General features: G+C 34.4%; 1 protein-coding gene across 1 annotated transcript; it reads right to left on the reverse strand.

Annotated features, from left to right (window-relative positions):
• Positions 1-418: 418 nt before the first annotated feature.
• LOC149772575 (uncharacterized) lies at positions 419-26,118 on the reverse strand. Its single transcript, XM_089947623.1, has 17 exons — positions 25,843-26,118; positions 25,043-25,261; positions 24,151-24,458; positions 20,865-20,985; positions 20,182-20,364; positions 14,545-15,250; positions 13,068-13,285; positions 11,831-11,998; positions 10,846-11,110; positions 8,866-9,032; positions 8,193-8,314; positions 7,397-7,543; positions 6,594-6,763; positions 5,933-6,051; positions 4,780-4,854; positions 4,267-4,465; positions 419-3,373 (listed from the first exon to the last, which is right to left on the reverse strand). Exons 1-17 carry the CDS (start codon positions 26,077-26,079, stop codon positions 1,539-1,541), a joined length of 5,259 nt encoding a protein of 1,752 aa, XP_089803749.1. The 5' UTR covers positions 26,080-26,118; the 3' UTR covers positions 419-1,538.
• Positions 26,119-26,171: the final 53 nt, after the last annotated feature.

Consider the following 26,171-nt stretch of genomic DNA (forward strand, 5'->3'; position numbering starts at 1 on the left):
TAAGCTTTATTTGTGACTTCTTCTGGATCGACTGAGACAGCTGGTTAGATTTGGCATAATAATTATTGTCTACCTCACGGCCTGTATATGATTCAGCTATTTTAGACTTGTTCCGACTTGGAACAGACCGCGTATCCTGATTTTGTGTAAATTTTGTACAAGCACCGTACGAGCGTTGATAGCCTCGGCTATTGCAATTCTATGAGACATCTGCATACTGTAAGAGGTTAAAGGAAAATTATTGTTATAACCTACCTTGAATTATCTTTTATAAAGACCTTAAAAATATGTGGTCCTGAACTCATTCTGAATTGTTAGAACATAATTTTGACGACACGACTAGATTGCATAGGTCAATGCAAAAGTTATAGGGCAAAGATACAGAGAGATAAGATAGAAAATAACAAAACAATAAAAATGCAAGAAAAATATATATATAATGAAAAGGTTATACATACGTTTAAACACGAGTTAGAGGGTGAAACACATTAAAGTATCTTGACTACTAGCTGCTAGAGAACAATAAAACAACAATATGTCAAAATGGGTATAATTGTGCGATTACATTCATAAAATTCAGTTGAGATCATTTAAGACTGAACATATTTTTAAAAAAAGCTCATACAGCTTAAAAGATTACTGAGACCAGGTAAACACATTGCCTGTTTTCTTATATTTATGAATGTCAGAAACAATTAGGATTTTGACAGATCAAGTCTAGCCAACACTTCTTCCACATATGATTTGGAAGAATTTGTATGAAATTCATCATGATCAAAACAATGATAAGAAAATCCACAATATGGTTAACTTTTGTTCATGTAGACTCTTTTCGTACAAACATCTGAGCAAATGTGTCTCAAATGGGGATATTTTGAAAAATAGAATTTTAGATGCCTCATTTTCATCACGTTTAGGAGACTGCTTAGAGAAATAAACTCAAATTAGGAAGGTTACATGATTTAAACGCACAACATGGTGCTCATAAAGTAAGTGAATTGCAGAAATCGACCTGTCTATGACGGCATCAATACTGGAATATCTAAACATTACATGATCAAGGAAAACATATTTTACTCTGTTCTTTAGGTATAATCTAAGAGAACGAATCTATATCGGAAACAAACAACAACGAACAGAGATAATATTAGGTCAAAAAGAGAAGGTTGACTGAATCAGGTCTCCTGTGATGAGATTGATGAGAAAAAAGTAGCAATTTATAAAAAGGACTGTGCTATATATGATATTGGTATACATAATAAATGCATATGGAATTCATTAAATGCAGTATTATAAGATGGCTACATGTTCCATAAATCTATTTGCAATTCGCAAAATATCTTCTTGATAATTAAATATTCCAATAATCCATGTTCATTATAAAGGCTTTAGTACTACTGATGTGTCCCTGTTATTGATAGTATTACTAGCACCTGTAGGAGTATGAGTAGTAGTAGTAGCAGCAGTGGTAGTAGCAGTGTTTCTATTTACAATGACACCACACTAATTATTAATAACTGAACCATACGGACATGAACTCAAACGACGTATGCTTTTAACAATGATCTTTTCCTTAACGCATAAATTAAACCTATTATGGTTATCACTAGTAATACAAGAACTGCTGCAGCAATAGCAGTGGGAATGACCCAAAAGGGTGTGCTTCCTGCTTGTTCCTCTTTGTTTGTTACATTTCTTGGCGTAGTTGACATTATGATATTTGTAGAGCTGACCAGAGTATGTGTAGATGATTTCTCAGTCACAACAACGGAACTGGAAGATGGCATTGTATCAGTTACAATCGAATCCGACTTGGTAAGAGTAGAAGCGGTATAATTTGGATTAACATGCGTTGTAATCATTGTTCCGTTTGTGATAGCATTAGTAAGTCTTGTGGAAGTTGCGTTAGTTGATGATGTTGAAGGTGACGTTATAGTATGTATTACCAGGGTAGTATTCAGTGGCGATGAGGTCATGTCTCCATCATTTACTTTCACCATCACGACCGAAAATGATGATTTGGATGGGATACCAGAGTCTTCAACGACAACCTCAAATGTGATAGTGCCTACAGAAGCAAATGTCTTCGCCACGGTTATTTCTCCGGTGCTCTTTTCCACAGAAAACTGTTCAGAACTTGCATTCTTGAATTTAAATGAATATGTGTCGTTATCTATGTCATAAGCTTTCAAGGTCAAGACTGTGGTCCCCAGTACAGCGTTAATTGAAACTTCTGCCAGATATTCGGAAGAGCTGAATTTTGGGGCATACATGTTTCTTGGTCCGAATGTAAGGTTGTAGCTTATTGCGATCGCTTCGTTGCTATCTTGTGATATAAAGTCCAATAAATGAAAGAGGAACATATTCTTGATATGCGTGGTTTGCCATGCATTTTTCTCCACCCAAATTTCTCTTCCATCGGTTCTAACTACTTTTAACAAATATTCCTCATTGGCAAGGTTTGGATTTGTGACTTTGTTTTCAGCTCTAGCGTAGAACCAAGAGGATGCATTTGTAACAACTGTAAGCTGCACGACTTTATATCTTTTCGAAGATGACTGAGTGATTTTATCCAAAAGCTTGAATGTCGTTACATTACCTGCAAGTACTTGATGGACATCACTTCCATTAGCGCTGTTATAAAGGCTATCTGGCATGTCATTTTCGTCAACAACGTCATTCACAAGAAAGTCGTCTAGGCCGTCGTCTTTGGAAGAGAGGTCAATTCGAACTAAATATATGAGCTCATGGTATCCAAGTTCGTCAAGAAGGGATAGCTGTGGATCACCAAGTGGATTTATGTTTTCAAACGTTGCACTGTAATTATAGAATGTACCTTTCAACGTTGAGGTTAGTAACCACCTTGCGGTTTTTGTTTCGAACGAATTAATATCGCCAAAATTAACTGTAAGGGAGGGTGCAAGAGGATTGTTTCCAAGTTGAGCTCCAATAATTTTAAATGTGATGAGAAGCCCTTTTTCATTTTCTATAATTTCAGGTTGAGCAGAAGATATTTTTAGAGCACGTGCAATTCCATATCCAGCATTCATTACCATTACAGCCAAAGTGAATGGCACAATAGGTTCAATAACGTTCTGAGTGAGAGGGTCATCGCCTCTCACGTACTTTTCGTGGAAGTAATGTACGACGAGACTTGGATTAGGTTTCACTGTTATCGTGTCAGGTAAAAGGGGCACGGAAAAATTGGAACCACCGACAGTATAGGACAAACGTCCACCGACGTCGTATAGAGTATCATCTTGCGGCGCAGCATTTGAATAAGGTATCATCAGCCATTCTGCAAATCCCGATATATCGATGCCTAACCGCCCAGTACCGTCAACTGCAGTTATACCATTCAACGTGGGTTTTCCTACAAACAAATGAAATAACAATAACTGCTGAAATTTAACGATGTAAATTTTATCTTGCAATGTGCTGACCTCCGCTAAATTTGAATCAATTAAACATGTAACATCGTCGTATTCCATGTTAATGCATTCCATGTTAATGTATCTACTTTATAAGAAAACCATGGTAAGAAGCACTGGACTACAATATGGGTGAAGATGTTTCATTGTTGTTCTCGAAACAAGGTTGTTGATTGCGCAATGTTTTCTACAGAAGTGTTTTTTTGAAAGTAGTTTTAACATAAATTAATACCCAATAGTTCAATGTACACAATCTGCTTCCAATAGGAAAATATGAATACATCGTATCCATGCATTCAAAAAATGCTATCAAATGTGGCATTCCAAAAATATTATTGATATAGAACAGTTAGTAAACATTTTCAATCATTTACGGAAGTCTGAAGAAAGGAATACACTTCAAATCGTGGACAAATATGGTATAGCATGAAAATGTTGCATCTTAGTGAAGATAAATCGCTAATACACTTCTTATTCTAAAGCAAATATTCAATGCCTTTTATTTGTAAACAATAGTCACAGGCACTACTGTATCTTAATTCACAAGAACAACAAAAATTCCTCATTTAGATCGGTTCATTAATTCAACCTAGGGTAGTTTATGTAACGTTTCCTTGCTCAATTTATGGTGATGAGCAGGCTATAGTTTAATCGCAGTGATGGCGTCGTTTTTACTGAGTAGTCTGATGTAAACACGCGTTAATCTGATGACACCAATAAGTATTCATCAAGGAACAATTTCCGAGGCAAAATGGTATTTCGTATTGAAAGGCCTTATAACATACGAAACATCAAAGGGAGCAGTATGGGCGGTGTAAGAAGAACCCTTTCTTACCTATAGAAAACTTATTGTTTGCAGGTTCACCAATTCCATAAGTCTGTCTAATTTCTATTTCAACCTTGATATTTTCTAGAGGAGCCTTTTCACCATTCTCGATTTCAAGGCGCGCATTAAAAGCGTCTCGTGTGAAAACAAGCTCTTGGACGATCCGGACTCTAACTTTCGCACAGACTCCGTCATCTTTGGTACTACCCTGCAATAACGATTTAAATAGTCTAATAATTAATGTAAACTGTATGACCATGATGAAAGCACATGTATTGAACTGATTAACAATAAAACGAAATATCATATCAAATGTGTTTCTTTGTTAGTAAGTATATTTTTTTTTTTGTTTATAAATTCATTATATGTAGTATCACTATCAGAAATGGACAGGTATGCAAAGAGGAGTAAATCTGTACAGTGAAATTACTAAATGTTCCATGGACTACGCCATATGACTGGATGAAACCACTGTCATTAAACAAGATAAGCGCCTGCTGCGTCAATATTATATGATAGTACCTCGTTCAGCTTCTCAGCAGTCTTGTACGTATTTGCTGCATTGTCAAAATTGGCGAATATTGAATCAAAGCCTCTCTAAAAAAGAAAATGAAACGGTGCACATCACATTGCAATAGAAATTGGTATCTGTTTTGAAATATCCTGAATGCAAAACAATAGAATATTATTTTGAATGGTGAATTGTGCAATTTTAATTAATTAGAACGATAAACACACGATGTGCTATTAACCGTAAATGCATAATTAAATTGATTCACTTTGAAACAGCGTTACTATTTTATTTGCATGAAACACTCGAATAACTTTGATTCCAATTGCCTTCAAAAATGTATATAATTTTGTTTAATGTAACCTTCTGACTTAAACTAGAATCATCGCTATTGTTCACAGGTATTTATTTCTGATACTTTATAACCAGCTGTAAACAGAGAGATCATTTCTTCCTTTGTAAAACCTTACATTGGAAAAATCAATATCTTAATATTGAAAAGCCATTTACGGCTAGAGGGATTAATCGTCAGAAGCTCTTAAAGACAGAGAAAAGAAAGCAGTTACAGCTGAACACCAGTTTTCATGGATTCTGATATTTAGTATTTCGGTTGCAATTAGTAAGATGTGACCAGCACAATGCGAACATTCGCGCCAAGCTCTGACAAAAAGAGATAGACAATTATCTACATTTGGCACGGACAAAGCACGACAAAAAAAATCCCAAGTTATTGTGAAAAATTAAAAGATGAAAACAAAAGGAAAAGAACAAATTAACAATAATAAACCATATGAAGAATGAGAATAAGACGTATGCAGGCTTCGAACAGGATCCAATGCAATTTTGTAAGATGATGGCAATGTACCCTTAGAATGGCTTAACTATAAACGTCATTATAAAGACTTCGGGCTACATACGGTGAGATCTATTTCGTTGCTTTAGCTTTCGCTTCTAGACTTTACATTTAAGAAATAGTTTTTGCAGCTTTACATTAAAATCGGCTGAATTCTGCGGCCTCTAAAGAACCTATCCTACTGTACCTTTCAATATGCAATAATGAAGCCTATTCAGTTGTATATTCTTTAGCAATAACATTTAAGTCATATTAGAAAAAATGAAAGAAATACTATATGAAACATGCAGATATGAATTTGTATATGTGACCTGCTTTGCAGTAATAACATCATTCAGATATTGCTTAATTCTAGGTGAAAGTTTATTTAACGGTATCACAAGACTGGTATCCGTAATTTCCGGGAGAGTTCCATTTTCCCAGGCGGCGGCTGAAAGAAAAAGAAAGACATATTAGTAACACATATATGCATGTTAAACTCATTTGTGTCCATTGATTAATTTCAATAGGATTTTTTTTAAGAACTAACAGAACCAATGTAACATTTCTGGTGCATGTAAATCGTGTATTTTAGCAATTATTTTTACCGTTTGAAATAGCACATGATTAGGACGTTTTGAAGGACGATACGTTAAATATATACTTTCCTTTATTTCAAAATAGAAAATGTGAGTACTGGGGAAGAAAGAAAAATAAAGATAACTACATTTTAACAGGAAATTGTGTATTAAGGATACCAATGAAAAGCATTTTGTTTCGAGCTTATCAAAGGCCGCATACATCAAGGATCAATAGTTTTAGAATAATTCTGCAAATATAACATAAACAGTCTCTGTTGTTTATTTGTTTTAATCTAAGAACGAGCATATTCTTATTATAAAGACAGACTTTGAAGCATTGGCCAGGCGAAAAGCCATTTCTGTTCTGTACATTGTTAATCACTAATTGGTGTATTAATTGTTTCAGTTTTACCTGTGTTATTCCAGCGAATAAGAAACTTGTTCAAAACTGTTTTCGATTCTTGGTTTCCTACAGTTCCAAGTACTTTTATTTTTTCATCTGCAGTTAGTAAGGTTCCCCCAGGACTATTGTCAGATACAACCATTTTGAAGGAGTCAAACCAGGTTCTGTTCAAATTGTACCTGTAAAAATATAGTTCTGCTTATTCCGACTATGAAACCTTAATAAATGTGGACGGGGAGAAATTAGCTTATATTTAGTATATGCAAATGCTGTGGAATGATTCAACACAATCGTCAGGAAGTGTCATTGACGTCAGTATGCTACGAATATCCAACTGAAACGACGTGTAGACGACAATGAAAGCAATCAAGAGGATTAAAATTTCTGAGACATGGTCTCTGACTCACGCAGGGAAAGACTGAGAAAATTGAGCTAAACGAAACAATGACTTGGTAATATTCAGTTGGTTGAGATTGATCAGTAGAGGCGAAACTGTCGCAAAAGTGAATCTTCCGAGTTTAGAAAGAGACCATGTATGTATTAATGGAATATACGAATATCCATATGCATTGCCTTAGCACTGACATAAATGAAACTGGAAAGAAAAAGAAGAAGAAAAAAAAAAACAAAAAAAAAACGGAAGGAGAAACGAAAGTACAAGGGTATAATTATATGCTGCAACCATATTATCTTTGAGGTACACCTTGGAAAATGTATAAAACATAAGTAAAATGAAAAGGACTCATGTATGCATTAAACCCATAAATGGAGTAATTTGAACAAACATGATAACAAAGAGGTTAAACATATACATAGCGTCATCTCCATAGATGTCTGCCATCATTTTCAAGAAGTTGTCTACTGGTTTAGTGGCTTGTATCATGTTTTCAACCACTTCAGAACTGACGTCACGTCGTCGTCTCGCACTACCACAGTTGTTAGCGACATCGATGACACATCTAGAACCAAAAGGAAAGTACGTATTGACATACTTATTCGAGATGACTTTCAAATACGATTAGCAAAGAGTAGAGAATCTCAGTCTTATCGATTTCAGCTTGTTTTATACATATACAAAATAAAGGGCAGATTATATTTAAAACAATACCCCGAGTACCTCGGTGAATATATACATTCTTGTACGTGTGAAATATGTTATATTAATTAGACTATTACTCATTATAATTAATGTTATTTGCGTGATGTAATAGTAATTGTTATTATTCGTGGATTATTAGAAAGGAGGGAAGAAATACAATTGATTTGCCAGATATTAAGAATTAAATACAGTAATGCAACATATGAAGAGCATGGATAATGCTCGACGTTTCTGGTATGCAAGTTATTTGATCTGTGCAATAGTGGTAGTGACTGGGATAGGTAAACAGACAAGGAAAATACATTCCTCCTCTTGTGGTGATTCAGTTGAAAAGTAATGCTGGGTAAATAACACAGTAAATTTTGTTCTTACTTAGATGCAACCAATTTCGTTTAACAAGTTCATTTCATAACGGAAAAAATATACTGAAATTATTTCATAACATTTACCGGCAGATCCAGAATCCATACCACATTGTGATTGTTATGCAATGTACGAATGTATCCTACCTGATTGTTGTGTAAAACAACCCGCATAGGTTGCAAACGACACCGAACACACAGGCGAATGCGGTATCGGCTAATCCCAGAACAGCATTCAAGGTTCCAAGAATGGCATCCCCGCCACTTCTCTGGGTTAAAAAAGGGATGTCGTAAGTTTATTAACTTGTACGCTTCATAACGAGAAATAGGCAGATTTTGAATTGATATATCACTGAAGATGAAACAAAGAAATTTTCTCGAAATTAGCAGCCTTCAGTACAATTATTTTTAAAACAAATTTAAATTGAAATGATCGATCGTAACAATACTATTAAATTTAAAGAAAGAATGAAAACAAGATAATACATTAAACAGATATTTAATAATGTTTATTAAAGCGTATCGAAAAACAGTAATTACGAATGTTTACGACTATATGCGTTTAATTTGAAACAAATGCAACTAGTCGGTTTTCAAAACCTTCTCTCATTATGAACTCTGATAAAACATATCGGAAAGCAAAAATAGAATAATCAATAACTTTCACGTTTAACTTAGTGTTTTTCGGAGCATTTAATAAAATGATAGATATTTGTAAAGCATAAGTGTAAAGTATTGTATCTGACCATGTATCAGATTTAGAACATCAATCCAAGACAATGATGACGGCTATAATGACTTTAAGAAGAACAACACTCACTGCATATGCAGTTCCCAAGTCAGCCACAGCATAAGCACATCCTACAATGGGATGATAAGCTAGAGCGCATGATTTGATTAATGTCTTTGCACAATCACATGACAATGGCGTCACGGGATTATAGGAAACCGATGAGCCGGAACCACTAGAGCCACCGCCACCACCGTCTGCAAATATTTGTATGAGATAAACATTATTTAACATCTCAGTAGAAAATGGTTTATAAAGTTTCTAAGTTCGATATGTTTTACGCATTTGTGTTTGGTGAATTATGTTTTTGAAAATATTAAAAAATTATTGACTCAAGATTAGTATCTGTATAAGAACTGTGTATAGAATACTGATTATATTTTCATAAGGACATATTCAAATGATAATAATACTGCCACAATGACCATGTTATTTTCATCGCCACAGTGAACGATCTCTCTTTTGGAACTACTTTCTTTTCCCTTCAGGAGATATATGTGCCTCTTTTGTGTTATTGGAACTCATATTTCCATGTTTTTATTTTTTACATGCATCATGGACACTCACAGTGACTACACGCACAAGACCTGTTGATTTGCGAAGAATTTACGTATACTGGCACACCGTATTTGTTGGATACTAATCAAGGAGTCATTCATAAAAGATGACCAATTAGCTGTAAATGAATGTTGTAGTACTAGTTTATTTTGTCGTTTCTCTCCTTCCTTCTATTATGAGCTATCGAAAGTGATGCCAATTTCGCAATGCAACATACTGTGTCTACTACATCCTAAATCGATGTTCACGTATTCTTGCGAGAAATGATTGTGTCTCTGTACTGAGGACCAACTTTGGTATGAAATGAGTACGATGTACCTAATAACACATCTCACCATCGTGCGCAGCAGAAAAATTACAATTAACAGCTTCACACCATACAACATCTAGTCTTTATGCGTCCATACACTTATCTATTCAATTATTCTTTGAAGAGGCCGTGCAGACACTTTAACATTGTATACATATAATACGCTACGATAAACATTTCAAAATGAGAATAAAAACTGATTATTTTATAAAGCGATGAGGTGTTCTATGTAGTAGTTGTTACATGCACCATAGTCGTCTTTAAAATGATCGTTAAATCAGGCATTGATTAGTATTGATAGCAAACAGAAATGAAGTGACAATCGAAAATTGGATGCATCCTCTGCTACCGACCTAGACCGAAAGCTTGCCAAGGCCAAGCACAAATTACTTTTCAAATTTACAAATAAAGAAAACGAAAAACCATTTCATTACAAGTACATTAACAATCATTATACTATTTTGCGTAAAAATGTTACGCTCTGAAGTCTATGAAATACAACCGCTCTTTTATGTTACTGCTTACTCCAAAACGGAGTCGTCAAAATAACCGCATAAAATGTGTTAGCAAAATAAAATGGTATTTACGTACGGAACATAGTCCATATTTTGACAAAATACACATATTAAAGCATGGTATGTACACGCTAATTTTGTCAAACATCGCCCTCCCCAAGCAATTTGTAAATGTGTTTTCAGCGATGTAGCAATGCAGCTTTTAATAAAGTTGGATACAAACTAAGTAACGCAATGGAGATCGGATATTTTTTGCCTTTATACATGTATAATACAATGCGACTTAAGGCAGATATACTAAAATAAAACATTTTATATTGTGGCTGATGGTTTACCCACCCATTATATTGCAATGTTTGCTCTTTATTCTTCAAGCATTTCCGTATTTCTACTAAAAACTGCAAATAAGTTCTACGCATTATTACTATATCGATTTAAACATCCCCGGATGAATATAAGGCATGACCAAACATCGAGGGGGGTATTACATGAACTAGAAATTGATTGTGTTTTCTTAAACGTAAACTATTCAAAAGTATTGAAGTAATGGAAGGTTCTTTCTATATGTTTATGCTGTATTTGATTATATAAAAATTATGTTAAAATAGTTTAAGCAGCATTACTCACAAGAAACACCTCCTCCTCCACCACCACCTCCACCACCACCTCCACCACCCAATCCACAAGGCAATGGCGGACGCCCAGGGTATTCTCTTGTTAGTGTGACGTCAAGATTTCGTGTCTGCAATCCGGCACAGTCATAGTCGTATAGAAGCAAGAGTCCACAAAATGCCGCAGCAGCTACATTGCGCTTTGTTTTACTTTTTAATGTGGCTTTCACAGGAACGATTAAAGTTGTATTTGCTTCTATGCTGCCTATTGACTCTATCGTCTTAAAATTGAAAACAAAATCTATGGATTAATCTTGTCACCATGTAGCATTTGCAATTTCATCTTCTTGCTTGTCAAGTTTGTTCAGGTGAGCTCTGAATACAGTTATTCATTGAAAGCATGACTGTTTTACATAAGTGATTTTATTATTTGCTTTTCCTTCCACAGCTTTTGATATTATAAGACAAGCGAAATATCAAATATTGTTGTAGACGATATACCAGTAAATCATCAGACAAAACTCGATCAAGCTCGGAAAGGACTTTATGTCTTTTGAAGTAGTGTTATGGATATATGAAAAAATGAAAGAGTCCTTATATGTTCTCTTGTCTTTGGCATGTAAGGAATATGATTGTTTCTCGCACTCCGGCTGCTATACAGGAGCAAAATATTTAAGGTTTGATATCGCTCGGAGGTCATTATAGAGTACCCATAAATTTCAAATCGCATGAGCATCATTATGCCCTGAATGTAATCGTATTATTGCATAAACATACATATATGATCTATATGTATGTTATTCATAAATTCATAGCGCATCGTTCCGAGCAGTCAATATCCAGAATCTGGTAAGACAGTGGCTGAATACTGACCTTAAAGTTGTTAGAGCAGTAAAACAGGACGTCCATATTCGAACATCCCTATGATGTCACAAGAGACAGGAAAGAAACAATAAATATAGGTATGAACAAACACGTACACACAGGTACACTGTACTTACTGATTTAAAATTCAAGTACGGGTGACTGGTGGGCAAGGAAAAACGTAGATTATCTGCTCGAATAAGTCCATGATTTGTAATTGTAAATTCAATAACATCTGTTTCGCCTAGTTCATAGGGAATGGTGTTGACCTTTGCTGGTTGTATTGTCACTACTGGCATAGGAACCTGCAATTAGAATGAAATCCCATCAGATCTGTTTCTGGTATGTAACGGACCATTGCTTCCTTGTAGACAATGAAAGCCCGTCATATTATATTAGGAGATACGTTTACTTTATTTCCTGTGTCATAATTAAAATGAAAAAAGAAAATAACAAAGACAGTCTAAGTATGTTTATACTCTTGAGCAAAAGACCACATTGTATAATAATCTAGACAGGAAATAAGAAATTTGACTAACTAGTTATTGCAGAAACAAATCAAGAGATTATCTTAGCATACAGTTCATACGGTCTGTTACATGCGGAAGAAACCCATAAAAAAAAAACAGAATGCACCACAATAGGTAGAGAAGATGGATTTCGAAGGATAACAGGTATGCAGATGTTTCATTTTTTAACTTATGTTTCTATAGTTTCAGAATTCACACGAAGAAAAGAAATATATTTGCACACAAAATACACTGTGACAAATGGTTGCTGAACAACGGCCAACCTCCAACAGTCTTAAACGCTTGTAAATATATCCATCAAGACCGCATAATTAAATATTTTATGCTGAAGTTTACCGCCCATCATTCAGAGACAAATACGTTTATCTGAGGAAACATGCGATGATGTTAACAATATATCACTCGCCTCTTTCGAGGAATAACTTGTAAAAGTATCCTTTTAAGCACCATGACGTCCATGCCAGTTTTTAGATATACATTGACAAATATGCTTGGTCTTGCAGTCCTTGAATAAGAATGATGTTAAGATTCATTCAGTGATTTGGTGGAGACATCTAAATATGTTAAATATACATTTTTATTACGGTACCTACTCGTATTATTCACATAAACATCGGAAACTTTTCTACCGTTATTATGTTCCATTTTGAAAACGAAGGTCGTAATCTGCACGAATTGGGATAGCTTTCTTCATAGTTCCTCAACACCTAACAATTTTATCATCCATATCTACAAACCATGATGTCGTAGAGATTGCACTCGTTCAGAAACTCAGATATCATTTACATCCAAATTCAAAACACGTTTGTCTTACTCTCACACCATTCAGCAATCTAGTACTTACAAATGTTTCAAATGTAGATTCCAATTTAATGATGTAAATATCCTGAACAGTAGTCGGGGTCACGGTCCAGGTATATTTTACCGCTACTCTCTGTAAGAATATATCCATCTGGTTATTCTCGGGTTTTGCCAATATGACTGCACTGTATGTCGAATGGCCATCAGCTCCTGCATAGACCGTGTACTGGTCCTCGTAGATGTTTTCAAATGTCACACGACCTGTAAGTCGTTGGTAAAGATAATATGTTCTGCAGATTGGATAACCTACGAAATAAGCTAACGTTTTGAAAGATATTTATCGTTTTGAAGAGTTGCTTTTTCATAACGGAATCAATGATCTTTGACATAGAGGTTAAGACAAGAAACAAACTTATGCCAATACGCTTTATTAGAAATCAAACCAATATTATAGGAAATACCGTTTGTAAGGTAAAAATAATAGCTAACTGGTGAGAAAACATTGGAAATGCAAATGATTTTAATAAATTATCCATTATATCATATGTTTCTGTAACATAAGAATATACTATTTTTGTTTAAATTTTATTGTGACAGATATTTACAGAAAAATTGCGCTTCTTATCTAGTTTCTAGTGATTTGCAATATTTTTCACTTTAGCACTGAATTTACCAATGCGTATAATTGTTCAGTATCTTAAAGATAATAAGAATTATGTTCATTTGCTCAGCTGTTTGTATTTTTGTCACGTCTATCACATCATCAACTTCAGTTTAGTGAATGGGCATTCTACAAGTTGTTAGACTTTTTATTAGTTGTAGAGGTCGATTAGCTTAGCACGTTGAAGTACATATATTTCTGTAGCGTTTTCAAATAACGGACATACTAATTATTACGTTTGTAGGGTAAATCTTATTTAAACAGCTATACAGTTTTTAGAATGCGATAAGTATTTGTGATCCCATGGGTTATTTGCTTCTTTCGCTAATTTACAGCAATGTTTAATTCTCATTGGCCTGGCAATGTAAATATAAAATTATTTAAAATAATAACTTGTTCTGGATAGTCCAGACCTTCGGAAAGATATTTAAATGATTAAATGATATCACCAACGTCAGCATCAACACCTAAAAGGAAATATCTAATACAAAACGTCAGGTAAGAAAGAAACTCTCCCACTGTTTCTGATAATGCAATATGTAATATCCAATCAAGAATGCACATTCATATCCATATACACACATGTATATATGTGCCTTTTATGGTATCATGATAATGTGTAACGAAACGATTCAATCATGATAACTAAAGCTGGATGTTGGATGAAAAAGTAAGATCTACAACTATATAATCATAATTATTAAATTAAAATGATAGTCTGAGTTATTACTAGTGAACTGAAGTTAAAATATTAAAGACGTGTGATCAGAAGTGAATAATATTTAAGAAAGTGTTTTGTTTTGCGTATAGAAATGATCAGATATACTGACAGCAATACACATATCAAAGACCATCATACCTGTTTCATTGGTAGTGAAACGCTTTTCCGAGTATTGTCTTTGTGGATTGCTTAGTCGTACTTCTGCTCCACTGACAAGAGGTGCCCCTGACGCGAAATATGTGTACTCGTCCTTGACAGTGAAGGTCAAGTTGAGGCGCCGAATAGATGTAATAAAGAACCTGTAGCCAAACGTGGCAGAAGCTAGATCTGAATTTACAGCTATTGTTCCGCTCATTTCTCCCAACCCTGCGTCTGGTGGTATTGTTACGGCAATCAACATTGTTGCAACTTCTCCAGGAGCTATATTTATATTTTCTGAAGTTGTGGATGAATTGTCTTTAACGTTAGAAAATGACACAAGAGAAAGGCGCCGATCATTTGGAAGGTCTGGAACAATATTTTTGGCTGCGACTTCTCCCTGGTTACTCAACTTTACCTCAACTATAGTCTGTGTCCCTCGAATGATATTTTCTGATATTGAATTTGGGTTGAAAATAAGTAATGGTCTTCTAATTGTTAAACGAATGTATACTTGTAGTCTGGCTGTTGTGCCCTGATCAGAAGCGAAGATTACATACATCGTCCCAGACAAAGGTTTGGCTTCAGTCACCACTAAATCAAATGCTATTTCTTGTGCATTATTAAGAGTTGCCAGGAATGGGTCAGAAGACCTATTGGAATTGGAACCTAATACTCTTACAAATGCACCACTTAATCCATCAACCTGAAAAATGTCAATTATTACATGTATAAAGGATTCATAATGGTAAACATTACTTTTGAAAATACCTTTATTGACAGAAAGATGCGGAGAGATTGGATCACTCTAGGTTTAAAATTCGACACTACTGAAGAATATCATGCAATATTATAGCAGCAACAGAAGTCAGTGTTTTTCATTACTGAGATATACCTTTATGTCCAAAACCATCTCTTTCATTCGAAAATGTTTTCTAAATAGAACTAAACAAATAGTATCTTATAAATATAAAAGCTGAGTTACTATCTATGCAAGTCTTATGAAATTCGTCCTTCAATATATAATGGTATCAGATCATATGAAATTGTTCCTTCCATATACAATATGTTTTGAGATTATTTATAAGTCCTCGTGTTCATCAGTTTTAGTGAAAAGGCAGATCTATGATTAGCCATCGTGTAGTACTTTTCTAAACTAACAGGTCCGCTTGATAATTATCTTTGTATTACAAAAAAAATATAATAGTAATAATAATTAGTACTTTACTTCGGAAAGTTAAGTATTTGGCCTAGGGTTGCAAGTTCTTAGGAAAAGAATAATTCAATTGTAGGATTACATCATCATTAAACTCTCGTTTGGTCATAAATCCCATATATGTAAATAATGTTGTATAAATGGATTCTATATTGTTCTCGCTAATGAAAACCATTACATAACATTTATCAGGTGTTATATGTACTTATTTTTCTTAAATATTACGAAAATATACATTGTCCATTTCCAAATGTACTTTGAGACATTCTATTATTAACTCGTAGCCTCAACATATCCGATGTACGAAGGTATTACGTGTAGGCACACTGTACATACAAGAGTGAATGTACTTAACACGTAATTGAAATGAGCAGTACATACCTCTATAAAATAGACTCATTTCTTTCGTCATCAATGAAACGTTGGCACAGACATGGGCTATATTGTATAAGTTTGTACTTACCTCATAGCTCTCAAACTGATTAACCTTTAACGTATTCTACATATTATATTATCATGTTATTGATTCACTATGGAACCAATGAACTTAACATTTCTTGAGTTTCCTCTTTACTTAAGATGGTGTCCTTGTTTATAAGAAAATCAGTGAAAACTAACTGAACAATTTCAGTTGAACGGATACTAAAGTAGCGCCAACATGTGTACAAAAGTATATTATTTCTGATTTCGATTTTCTCCAAATCGTTATCCTTGTTAAAGAGAACGATCAATTTGCCCTTAATACAAAATGTGATCTTGAGATATGATTGAAATAATTTATTACCGCTAACATTTTTCATTGCGATATAATATTATGTGTCCCACATTTGTATCCAAGGGACCGCAGTTAATGATGAGAATGTATTTGAAGTAATTGAACACGACTTGATATTTCTTAGATCTAGATATCATTATCATGAAATAGACGTTGGTGATTTTAAATATATATCCAAACTGTGGCTGATCACATTGAACATAACAGTGTATTTGTTATCATAGAAGAGCCAGCAGTCTTATAAAACTAGAGTGAATTGTGTGATCATTTACACTGACCCAAAGGATATTAATAGTCATAGAGTTACATTTATTATCCGATAAAACATCTGCCGGTCTATAGACTAATAAGGGTAGATGTTGAAGTTAGTTGTCTACAAACATTTGTAAATATGATGTTTACTCTGCGATTGAATAGTTTCGCGCAGAGGACGAACTATACATTTTGCACATACCTGATACTCTAGAACCGTAAGACAGCTAAGTAAATAAAGTCAGATATTTACTGACGTTACTCCGCACTGAGTAAGCACGAATATGCATGAGGAATTGGCTGGTTTAAGAACTATGCAGACAAAAATAAGGACAATTTAGAAATATAATCACACAAACATTTTGCACACAAGTATCTGTGTTAATAAGGAACTGTGAAATGACAATTTAAAAACTGTTTAAAAAGGCACTGGGGATAAAAGCATCTATACTAATACTACTACCATTCGCCAAACTACCTGTTAATTTCTACAAGTATCCGTAAATCTTCTCTCCAGTAACGTTGGTCTGCGCGTTTATTTATTTTATTTATATGTCTATTTGTCTGTTTCTTAGTGTCTCTGAGTTATATATATATATATATATATATATATATATATATATATATATATATATATATATATATATATATATATATATATATATATATGTATAGCAAACAAGCAGTGGTTCAGCGAGTGAAGGTTTCCATGAATAAATTTGATAGATGTTACTACCAAGTTACTGACAAAAGAGTGAAGTGATCACAAAATTTAATTTGGATATACGTTGCTATGAGCGTGAAATCACAGCAAATAATGTAATCTCATGTTTGCTCATGTCTCATCAATGCCCACATATTACATTAGTAATCAGAAACATCGATTATAAAATAAATGTGACCTTAGAACAAGTCCGATTTTCGCTTTAGTATGATCGTTGTATTTCTGTGGGTGCTGAACTAAATGCACGGATTCCGAATAATATAGATTTTTCGTATCATATATGGCAGTTTTCGTAAGATTTCGTTGATATTTAATTGGTAGTTGACATGATCCTCGAATAGTTTGTTTCATTTCGACAATAACAGATGCATTATACGAGTAGAAGAGCTAGATTTCTAGGAAATATTGGCTCTTTCTGGCCTGTATTTCACAAACGATCTCCAGTTTAAACAACATAATCTTACTTCCTGCAATAAGATAGGTTCAAATGTATATATGATTACAGCTAATCCAATTGAATAGCTTTGTTTCTGACCGTAAACTTCGGACACAATGATGAAACTATACAAAGCTGAAAATGGGGAGTGATAGAGACACAAATATTATATTGACCTTCAACCGGATAAGCACCGTTTATGAAGTGTATTGAATCATCTATTATTATATGCTCATTTTTTCCCCGTTAACTTTACATTGTCGGAATCGTTCAGCATTCCCCGATACTGAACGCGCACAAATCTGAATTGCATGAGCCATGTCATAGGTTTTCAATCTGGATTACACATTTCGAAAGTGTGCTGTAATTTCGGTGATAGGTGCATTTGCATCGTCCTTACTGCACTGAAAATGAAAAACACATTAAATTCCATAGCGTCATTTTTGAAAATTGCAATTGAAAGACTTTATCGTTTCCCACGTTATGATTTCAAACATTCAATGACAGAAATTATTTGCAGACGTAAACACGCTTCTCCCGCACCACTTCAATCCGATGTATTTCATGTATAATTTGCACAGATGAATCCAGTCCAAAATCACAAATCTTCGTCGAATCGAAACAAAATACCAAAATATATTCACTTGAGATCAAATGGAAAAGTCGTTGCAATGCGCATTCATTCACAACATGACTGCAAATTTCAACTTTAACTAGACATGCCCATTTTCTTTCGAAAGTTATGTCGAGCGCGTGACTAAGTTCAAATTTATCTGGGCGGAGTTATGTGCGCATTAATAATGATGTCATTTTCTAATGTCAAATCTGCGCTTGTGTATTTAGTTTGGAATACGGCATTCATTCATTTACGTTGTTTCTTGTAGTGTATTTTGTTTATATAATTAAACCTTAGGTAGAATAAAAAAATGAGCATATAATAAAAAGGTTACTGCATTTGTATGGGAAAATATGAACTCGTTTTGTCGGAAGGATATACTGCACTCACAAGTTCGTGCAGTATTCATTCCAAAAACTCGTTCCTATTTTCCCATAGAAATGCAGTAACGTATAGATATATATCATAATTTATATGGATTGTTAGGGAACAAAGTTTTCAAATAAACGTTATCATATAAATATCGGCTAGCTGCTTGTTCCAACAATTATTGATATGTACTATTAACTATGATTTACAGTTAATTTGTCACAAAAATGTGAACTTAGCTTGGAACTGACCACCTAAATCTTTCAAATTTACATTTACTTTGAAACACTGGCCTAGTTCATTTTGTCACGTGTGCACTTGGATGTGAGCATCATCACCAACTGCAGCTGTAAGATACGAGGCACACGTTATTGCCTATGTGGAAAAATATGGATTGCGTTTGTTTCCTTTCTTCTATAGTAGTTCATGCAAACAACTGTAGTTTATTTTATCTTGTAGAATAGCTGATTAAACAACAATCCGTTTAAATATTGCTGATATAACACAATATTATGCATTACTGTCAATACGAAATTACGTGCAATTGAACTTGTATACATTAAAGTTGTGTCAATTATAGATTTTAAAATGTGCTTACCGATTTACACAATAAGACTACTTTGGTCCATTTTTGCAGAACCATTATATTACTCTTAAAATATATACTGCAAAGAACTCGTATAATTAAACGTATGTAGATCTAAACGGCATATATTATCTTACAAAGAGACAAAGACTTTCATATTCAATAATGTTAGCTAAATTTCATACAGAAATATTAAACTTTCTAATGACATATGAAAGTTGTTGCAAATCATTAGCATACAGATATAAGCTGTATTATACTTTCAAATCTTAAGTTAGTGTTCTTGATGTTTAAACGTGGTTTTAGACATCGATGTACAATATGATTTATTTTGGGCTGGTGCTTTACGGCACCGCCTTGCAAAAACGATAGCTAACCCAGGCTGGTTCTGTGGCAGTCCCGAGTCTGTCACGATAACCGATGAGCAAGTGCTCAGCTTTACGCATTTTGCAAACTCCTTGATGTCATAAATTGCTGGGTTTCTGTGGTTTTACTGTAAATGACTTGCCAAATAGCTCGCTAGATTACTTGTCAAGTATCGAATACAATTTTCTCTCTTGCCAATTTGACATTCCACGGTAATCATCGCATACAATTCAAGCACTGTAGTTTAAATTTGAAGGGGAAATAATCAATATTTTGTAAACAGACGTAAATAAATACCTTAGTGGTGATTGCAGGTATTGGATATCCACCCACGTTGATAAGTTTTGATAGTCCTTGGAAAATAATGGTTCCATCTTCAATAACTTTTTCAACGGATACTGAACTTGGCTCACAGAGCATGCCCAAAACTGACCAAGTGACGGTCGAATTGAAGGTAGGTTCAGCAGGATGATAAGCAGCCTGAAGTTAGACATTAGATACACAACAATTATTTTCGGCAGGTATTTTGTGCCATTGCAAGGAACATGTGATTCTTTGGTAATGGTTGATTTCTTTATACTTTTGTTTTAAAATTGTGACGCTAGCATTATGCTGATATTTGTGAAGATGTTTCCCGCAAACATATATTGCAAATGAATATATTGTAAAATTAGGATAATACCACCAATTCATTCAATTTTCTGACTAAGAGAAGCTAAACTGTAGTCAATTATTCTCATTTGATAACGAATTATATTTTAATGAGAAAGATACAAATGTATTATTGTGCATGATATAGAAAAACCTAAAGATAAAAGTGCAATTTGGCAAAAATGTATACAGTCTTAGGTACATTTAGACTTTAAAATATACTTTAATACTTTTGTAAGATATATATCCAATAAGGCAATCTTTCTTTGTCAGGATTATTGCTGAATATTCTAGATATACGTAGAAGATACCAAATCTGCAATAATTACCACTTCAAACGTTCCAGCATCATCCGGTCGTGGGTAGTAGGTGGCTGTCCAACTAGTAGGTTGCAGTGGATTGGTCAACTCTGATATTACTGATGTCCTTCCCGTGGAGAGACTTCTAACTCTACAAAGTATCTTATATTTTCAGCAGCCAATCCCATGTACAGAATCATATAAGCCACATGAAACGTTTGGACTGCGATGCTCTGAATTTATATCGATTTAGGTGTGCCATTTTAACCCAATAATCTCGAATACAAACTGACAATACCAGTCGAGTTTGCGTTAACTGCTCTCCCAAGTAATTGCACTTAAGAGACAATCATTCTTAGTTAACCTTGGTAAAACGTTATGTTTCTGTTGTTTACCATGAATGGTAATATTGTTGTTTCCCTTCGGGAATTATATATGTTTGATTTGATATTAAACGATATTGTGAATCAGTTACTGAACGAGCGATACGTATATAAACCTGATCACAATAATTTACTGTTTCAAAGCAATACTCTTTCTGTCATATTGTCTGTAATATGCCACTTTAAATTGAACGCAGTTCTTGTTTCGAAAATGAAAAAGTAGGTAAATACCATAATGACCATAATAAACTAAATTTGGTAGAGCATATTTCTGGGAAAGACATCATGTAGACAGGAACGTGATGGAAAAATATTAGGAATATTTTTTCACAGACAAAAGAAATACAATAAGTGCCACTGGTTACAAATCAGCAATATACATTTGTAGCTGAGGTTCAGTGGCCGTTTATTAATGTACGCCAACTGGAGTAAAGACAAATATGCACCTAGACCGGCTTTAGGACAAATACAGGGCAGTATTCTGGATATTTGACGATCGACTTAAATATTTGTTTTACTCTATCTACTGCGACACTCGTTCTAATTGTAGGAGAGGCTTCAAATCATTATTCAGAACGTATTGTTCGAAGAGGAAGGACGGCAGTTAAATAAGAATGTATTCGATATTAAACGTGTTTAATATCTCATGACATTGACTATGTACATTCATTTAAGGTCCAGAATACATGCTTTAGAATTTATAATACTCAGAACTAGGCCATATATACATTATCTGGATAAGGAGTTCCTAACATGTTAAGAAATCACTAGTTAAATCAGTATTGTGGAAGTTGAATATCTGTATGCAGTGCAAACATATGATTCAGTGAAAACTTAAGAATATGAAACTAAAATATAAACATTGGTCAGAAAACGATTTTGCACAATTCTTGCTGTAAAAATAAATAATGCCTTCGCTAAATTGTTTGATGAAGATGATGGGCTTTTATATTTAGCCTTTGTATATTCTTCAGTTTTGTTTCCCAAGAAACTTTTCTGGAATTATCAGATGAATAAAATTTCGGGTAAAATGACTTACGTGTGAAACAACAAGAACGAACATTGGCTCAGTTAGTAAAATAACTATACAACTATGCAGACGTAATTGTCTTGGGAACAGCTCTCTCTCTCCCTCCCCTTTTTCCCTTGGTCGACATGCGATTGTATGTGCAACGCACGAGTACAAATAACACCGATTAAGTAGCATGACGTTTAAAGTTTAAAGTGTTATTACAAAGCAATGTGGTATATCAATACCTTTGGCATATCAAATTGTGATCCGTCTGAATGATGTTTCATAATAGTTTTTCAATATTAGGTTATATTTCAGAAACAGAATATCGTTTAGACATTTTATAAAATAACGATATCATTATTCATAATTCCAGTCTTCTATGTGAATTAAATATGTACACAACTTCATGGAAATACTCTCTGCTTTTCAATGCATTTCTCTCTCTCTCCCTCCATCTCTCTTACATAAGGTAGAAAATACGGGAAAGTAGGTGGTGTGAGATAAAAGAAACCTATACTTGCATAAAGTAATATGCATTATTATATGCTCATTTTTTCCCCGTTAACTTTACATTGTCAGAATCTTTCAATATTCCCCGATTCTGAACGCGCGCGACAATACACATATAGCATTCACGTGAATAAAGGAACTACTTTCTACTGTAAACAAACAGTGGACGCAGACGCCAGCACTTTTGATTTAATTTTTCCGCGGAATAAGTAAACCAGTTGTTTGAGCTATTGAGAGTAGAGATGTCATAATTGAAAATGTGTATGAATTCATAGAATCACAAAAGTAACTTTCAACAAAGCAGGCGACTGAGCGTGATATCAGAAATGTGCAGCGATGGCTGTATGATAAAAAACGTGTGACACGCTGCATTGAAAATATCATTCCGGATCATTTAAACACGAATTTAGCCGAAATGTTTATAACGATTGACAAAGTCAATGGTTCTGAGTATGAGCCATGCTCTTTAGATTCCAAAAGAAACAGCATAGAACGCCATCTTAGGGCTGAAGGGTATCAAGTATCTCTGAGAGACCGTCAATTTCAGAAATCAACCAAAGCACTAAATTCTAAAAAAATGCAACTGAAAAAAGCAAGATCAAGTGACTTCTTAACTGTTAAGCGTACACTTTTCATGGTATTTTTACACAAAGTTCACAATACAAAAGATGCAATGTTACAATGACCTGTTAAACATGCACGGTACACTTATTGGTTATCATATATCATTGTAATGGTTTGCTCGTTTTTGTTTATTTCTTTTTCGTTTTTTTAACAATATTAATATGGATTTACAATATTAAAATATCCGAAGGTCGCCCTACGCTTGCCTAACATTATAAGTCTCATCACCCCCACCCCCAGTCTGTATATCTGTCTGTCTCTCTCCAAGCACATTCTCTCTCTCTCTCTCTCTCTCTCTCTCTCTTCATAAACAAAGAACCCTTACAAGACGAGCCTGACTTATATTACATTGCGACATGCAACGAGGATTCTTGACTTACAAATGATGGCATAATATTTAGGTACTTTTTTATGTGTGACGGATGTTTTCTCCACAATATTGAGCAAATAGGTTACTGGACTAACATTTATTATCTTCGTTTGGTTGCATATACGTTGTTTCAATTACTATTGGCTGTGTACGCACTATCACTTGTCCATTGTAACATATATTTACCTGCAAGCCTGTGATGTGATCTCGGAAACCTTATTTCTACCATTTGTCGGTTTGGCTGTATTTATATGTACTTGCAAGACACAATAGATTATTTTTTAATGGTTCGTAAAAACGACATATTAACTAGATATTTGGTTGCAAATTTTGTCTCAATTTACATCTTAATTTGGGAATACAGAACAATTGTTAAGGTCTTTAGTTTGAAATCTTGAGCTGGAGTTAACGTACCTGATATCAACTGGAACAACTCGAGGCGTGCTCCCATCTGCAAAGTTTACAACACCTGATATTGACACAGGTTTGGGTAATGGTAAAATGCCACTAGGTTCAATACTAGTCGCCTGTGCAGAATATGAGCGTGGAACCATTATTGACCACGTGATACTATGAGAACCAATGATATTGCTTGCTTTTGCTGTAATTTGATAGGGTGTTGAACCAGCCAGTGTGCGCCTCCACTCCACCAAGCCATTTCGTTCATTTATTGTCATGCTACTTGGATAGTTAGTCAAAGTCCATGTTATTGGTTTACTTCCCTGGAAAAAAGTGGATGAAATCGTCATCGGTTTTTGTGAAGAAAATAGTTTGTATGGATACTTAGTTATACGTTGGATAGAGTTAGTACGTAGTGTGACATTTAAAATATTTTGTTTTCCAGTGCATTTACGAGAATGTCTGAATATGTATCTGCTAGCTGAACATTAGGCTGGTTGACTTAAAGCAGGCTTCGTGGTATATATGTGCTCAGGACTTTCACATTTAATTAGTTATTTGTACGTTTAATGTGTATCATACAACGTCTTATTGCTAATGACTGCAAAATGAAACTGCGGGACACTTCTATCGGATTTAAAATTGTGGAATCGCAGTTGATGTCATTGTACATAAGTAATAAAATCAAATGATCAAAAATATGCCTATTTGGAATATAATTTTAATGAGTACGACGATGAGTTTGTAAACAAATAATGCTTTAATTTCTTCCACAGTGTTTCGCAAATATAATCATAATGTGACAACAAAATAAAATTGGTTATTTAAATGATGCAAGGAGAAATAAATGAATAACGAAATTAAAGCTACAGTTTCGAATGTAGTGCACCAGTAAATGTATACCAACCTGAGTTAAATTCAACTGGTAGGAATACGAACTTGATTCCGAAACTGTTGCTTGTGCAGGAGGGGCTTGTATGATGGGAGCGAGCAATTCTACAGTACACCCATCTCCAGTCCATGGAAGGTTGCAGGAACAACCACCAAATAGACATTGGCCATGGGGAGGATTCAGACCACGCCCGCAAGCTCCTGGCGGACATGTTGCATAGTATGTGTAAACGAGCTGAAAGTACGTGCAATATGCATATAATGTAAATTTCATATTAATGTTTGAACCATAAAAACTTAATAATAACAATATCACAAATCAGGAAATGAAAACACTATATTTGGCACTAAGAAGTAATTCTAATGAAACATTTTGTCATTTCAAGCCATTGTGTTCTCTCGAACTCCTTAATAAAATAATTAATCCAACTATAATCGTAATACAGTTATACATCGCTAAATAGTCTTCCAAACACGAAGCCATTGTTTCGGGTCGGAGGGTGAAATTCCAATAGCAACTCAGATATACATTGTAGTTCTTATTGTGTTGTCTTTGTAGGCGGAGCTAAGATATACTTTCACGACTATTATTTTAAAGAAGAAAAAACAGAAACTGCCACCGAATTGTTAAAAATGAGACACATGTTTTAAATTTTTTGACTTTATTTGTAGTTCTATACAGACAAAATCATACACGAAGGGTATCGTAACAAGGAAAACGGATTGATGACAAATGATGTTTCACATTCAGAGATAGGCTATTTTAGCGACACAAGAGTGTATTTTGTATATAGAACAACATTGACAAGTACTTACTTTGTTGTTAGTATATACCGTTCCATTTGGTGAAACTTCAAGAATGATGTCACCAGAAGGAAGTGCAGGAGCGGTACAAATCACATGATTCCAAGCGACCCAAGTGCCATTGGAAACGTTGGTTCCAAATTTACAAAAGTAGGTATTATTTTGTGTCTCAGGAAAATTATGTCCCCAGACATGTACTAGGTTACCTCCCTTGTCAGTACCTTGACTTGGTATGATATTTAACGCCATGATCAATGGCAAACAGTTCGGTCCATAAAATGTTTCATTGCATGTGTCACATAAGTATCCAGCCCAGTTGTTTCCATTACACACGCAGAGTC

The sequence above is a fragment of the Sinohyriopsis cumingii genome, unplaced genomic scaffold (genome assembly GCF_028554795.1).
Source record: "Sinohyriopsis cumingii isolate HCF-2022 unplaced genomic scaffold, ASM2855479v2 utg001392l, whole genome shotgun sequence".
Classification (NCBI taxonomy): domain Eukaryota; kingdom Metazoa; phylum Mollusca; class Bivalvia; order Unionida; family Unionidae; genus Sinohyriopsis; species Sinohyriopsis cumingii.

Excerpts from the sequence above, each read along its gene's own strand:
- LOC149772575 (XM_089947623.1), bottom strand. The coding sequence starts at position 26,079 with ATGGCGTTAAATATCATACCAAGTCAAGGTACTGACAAGGGAGGTAAC. Across the intron at positions 20,986-24,150 it reads GTTGTTCCAGTTGATATCAG|AGTTAGAAGTCTCTCCACGG; the intron begins GTACGTTAACTC and ends GATACTTTGTAG. Across the intron at positions 3,374-4,266 it reads AAACAATAAGTTTTCTATAG|GAAAACCCACGTTGAATGGT; the intron begins GTAAGAAAGGGT and ends ATTTGTTTGTAG.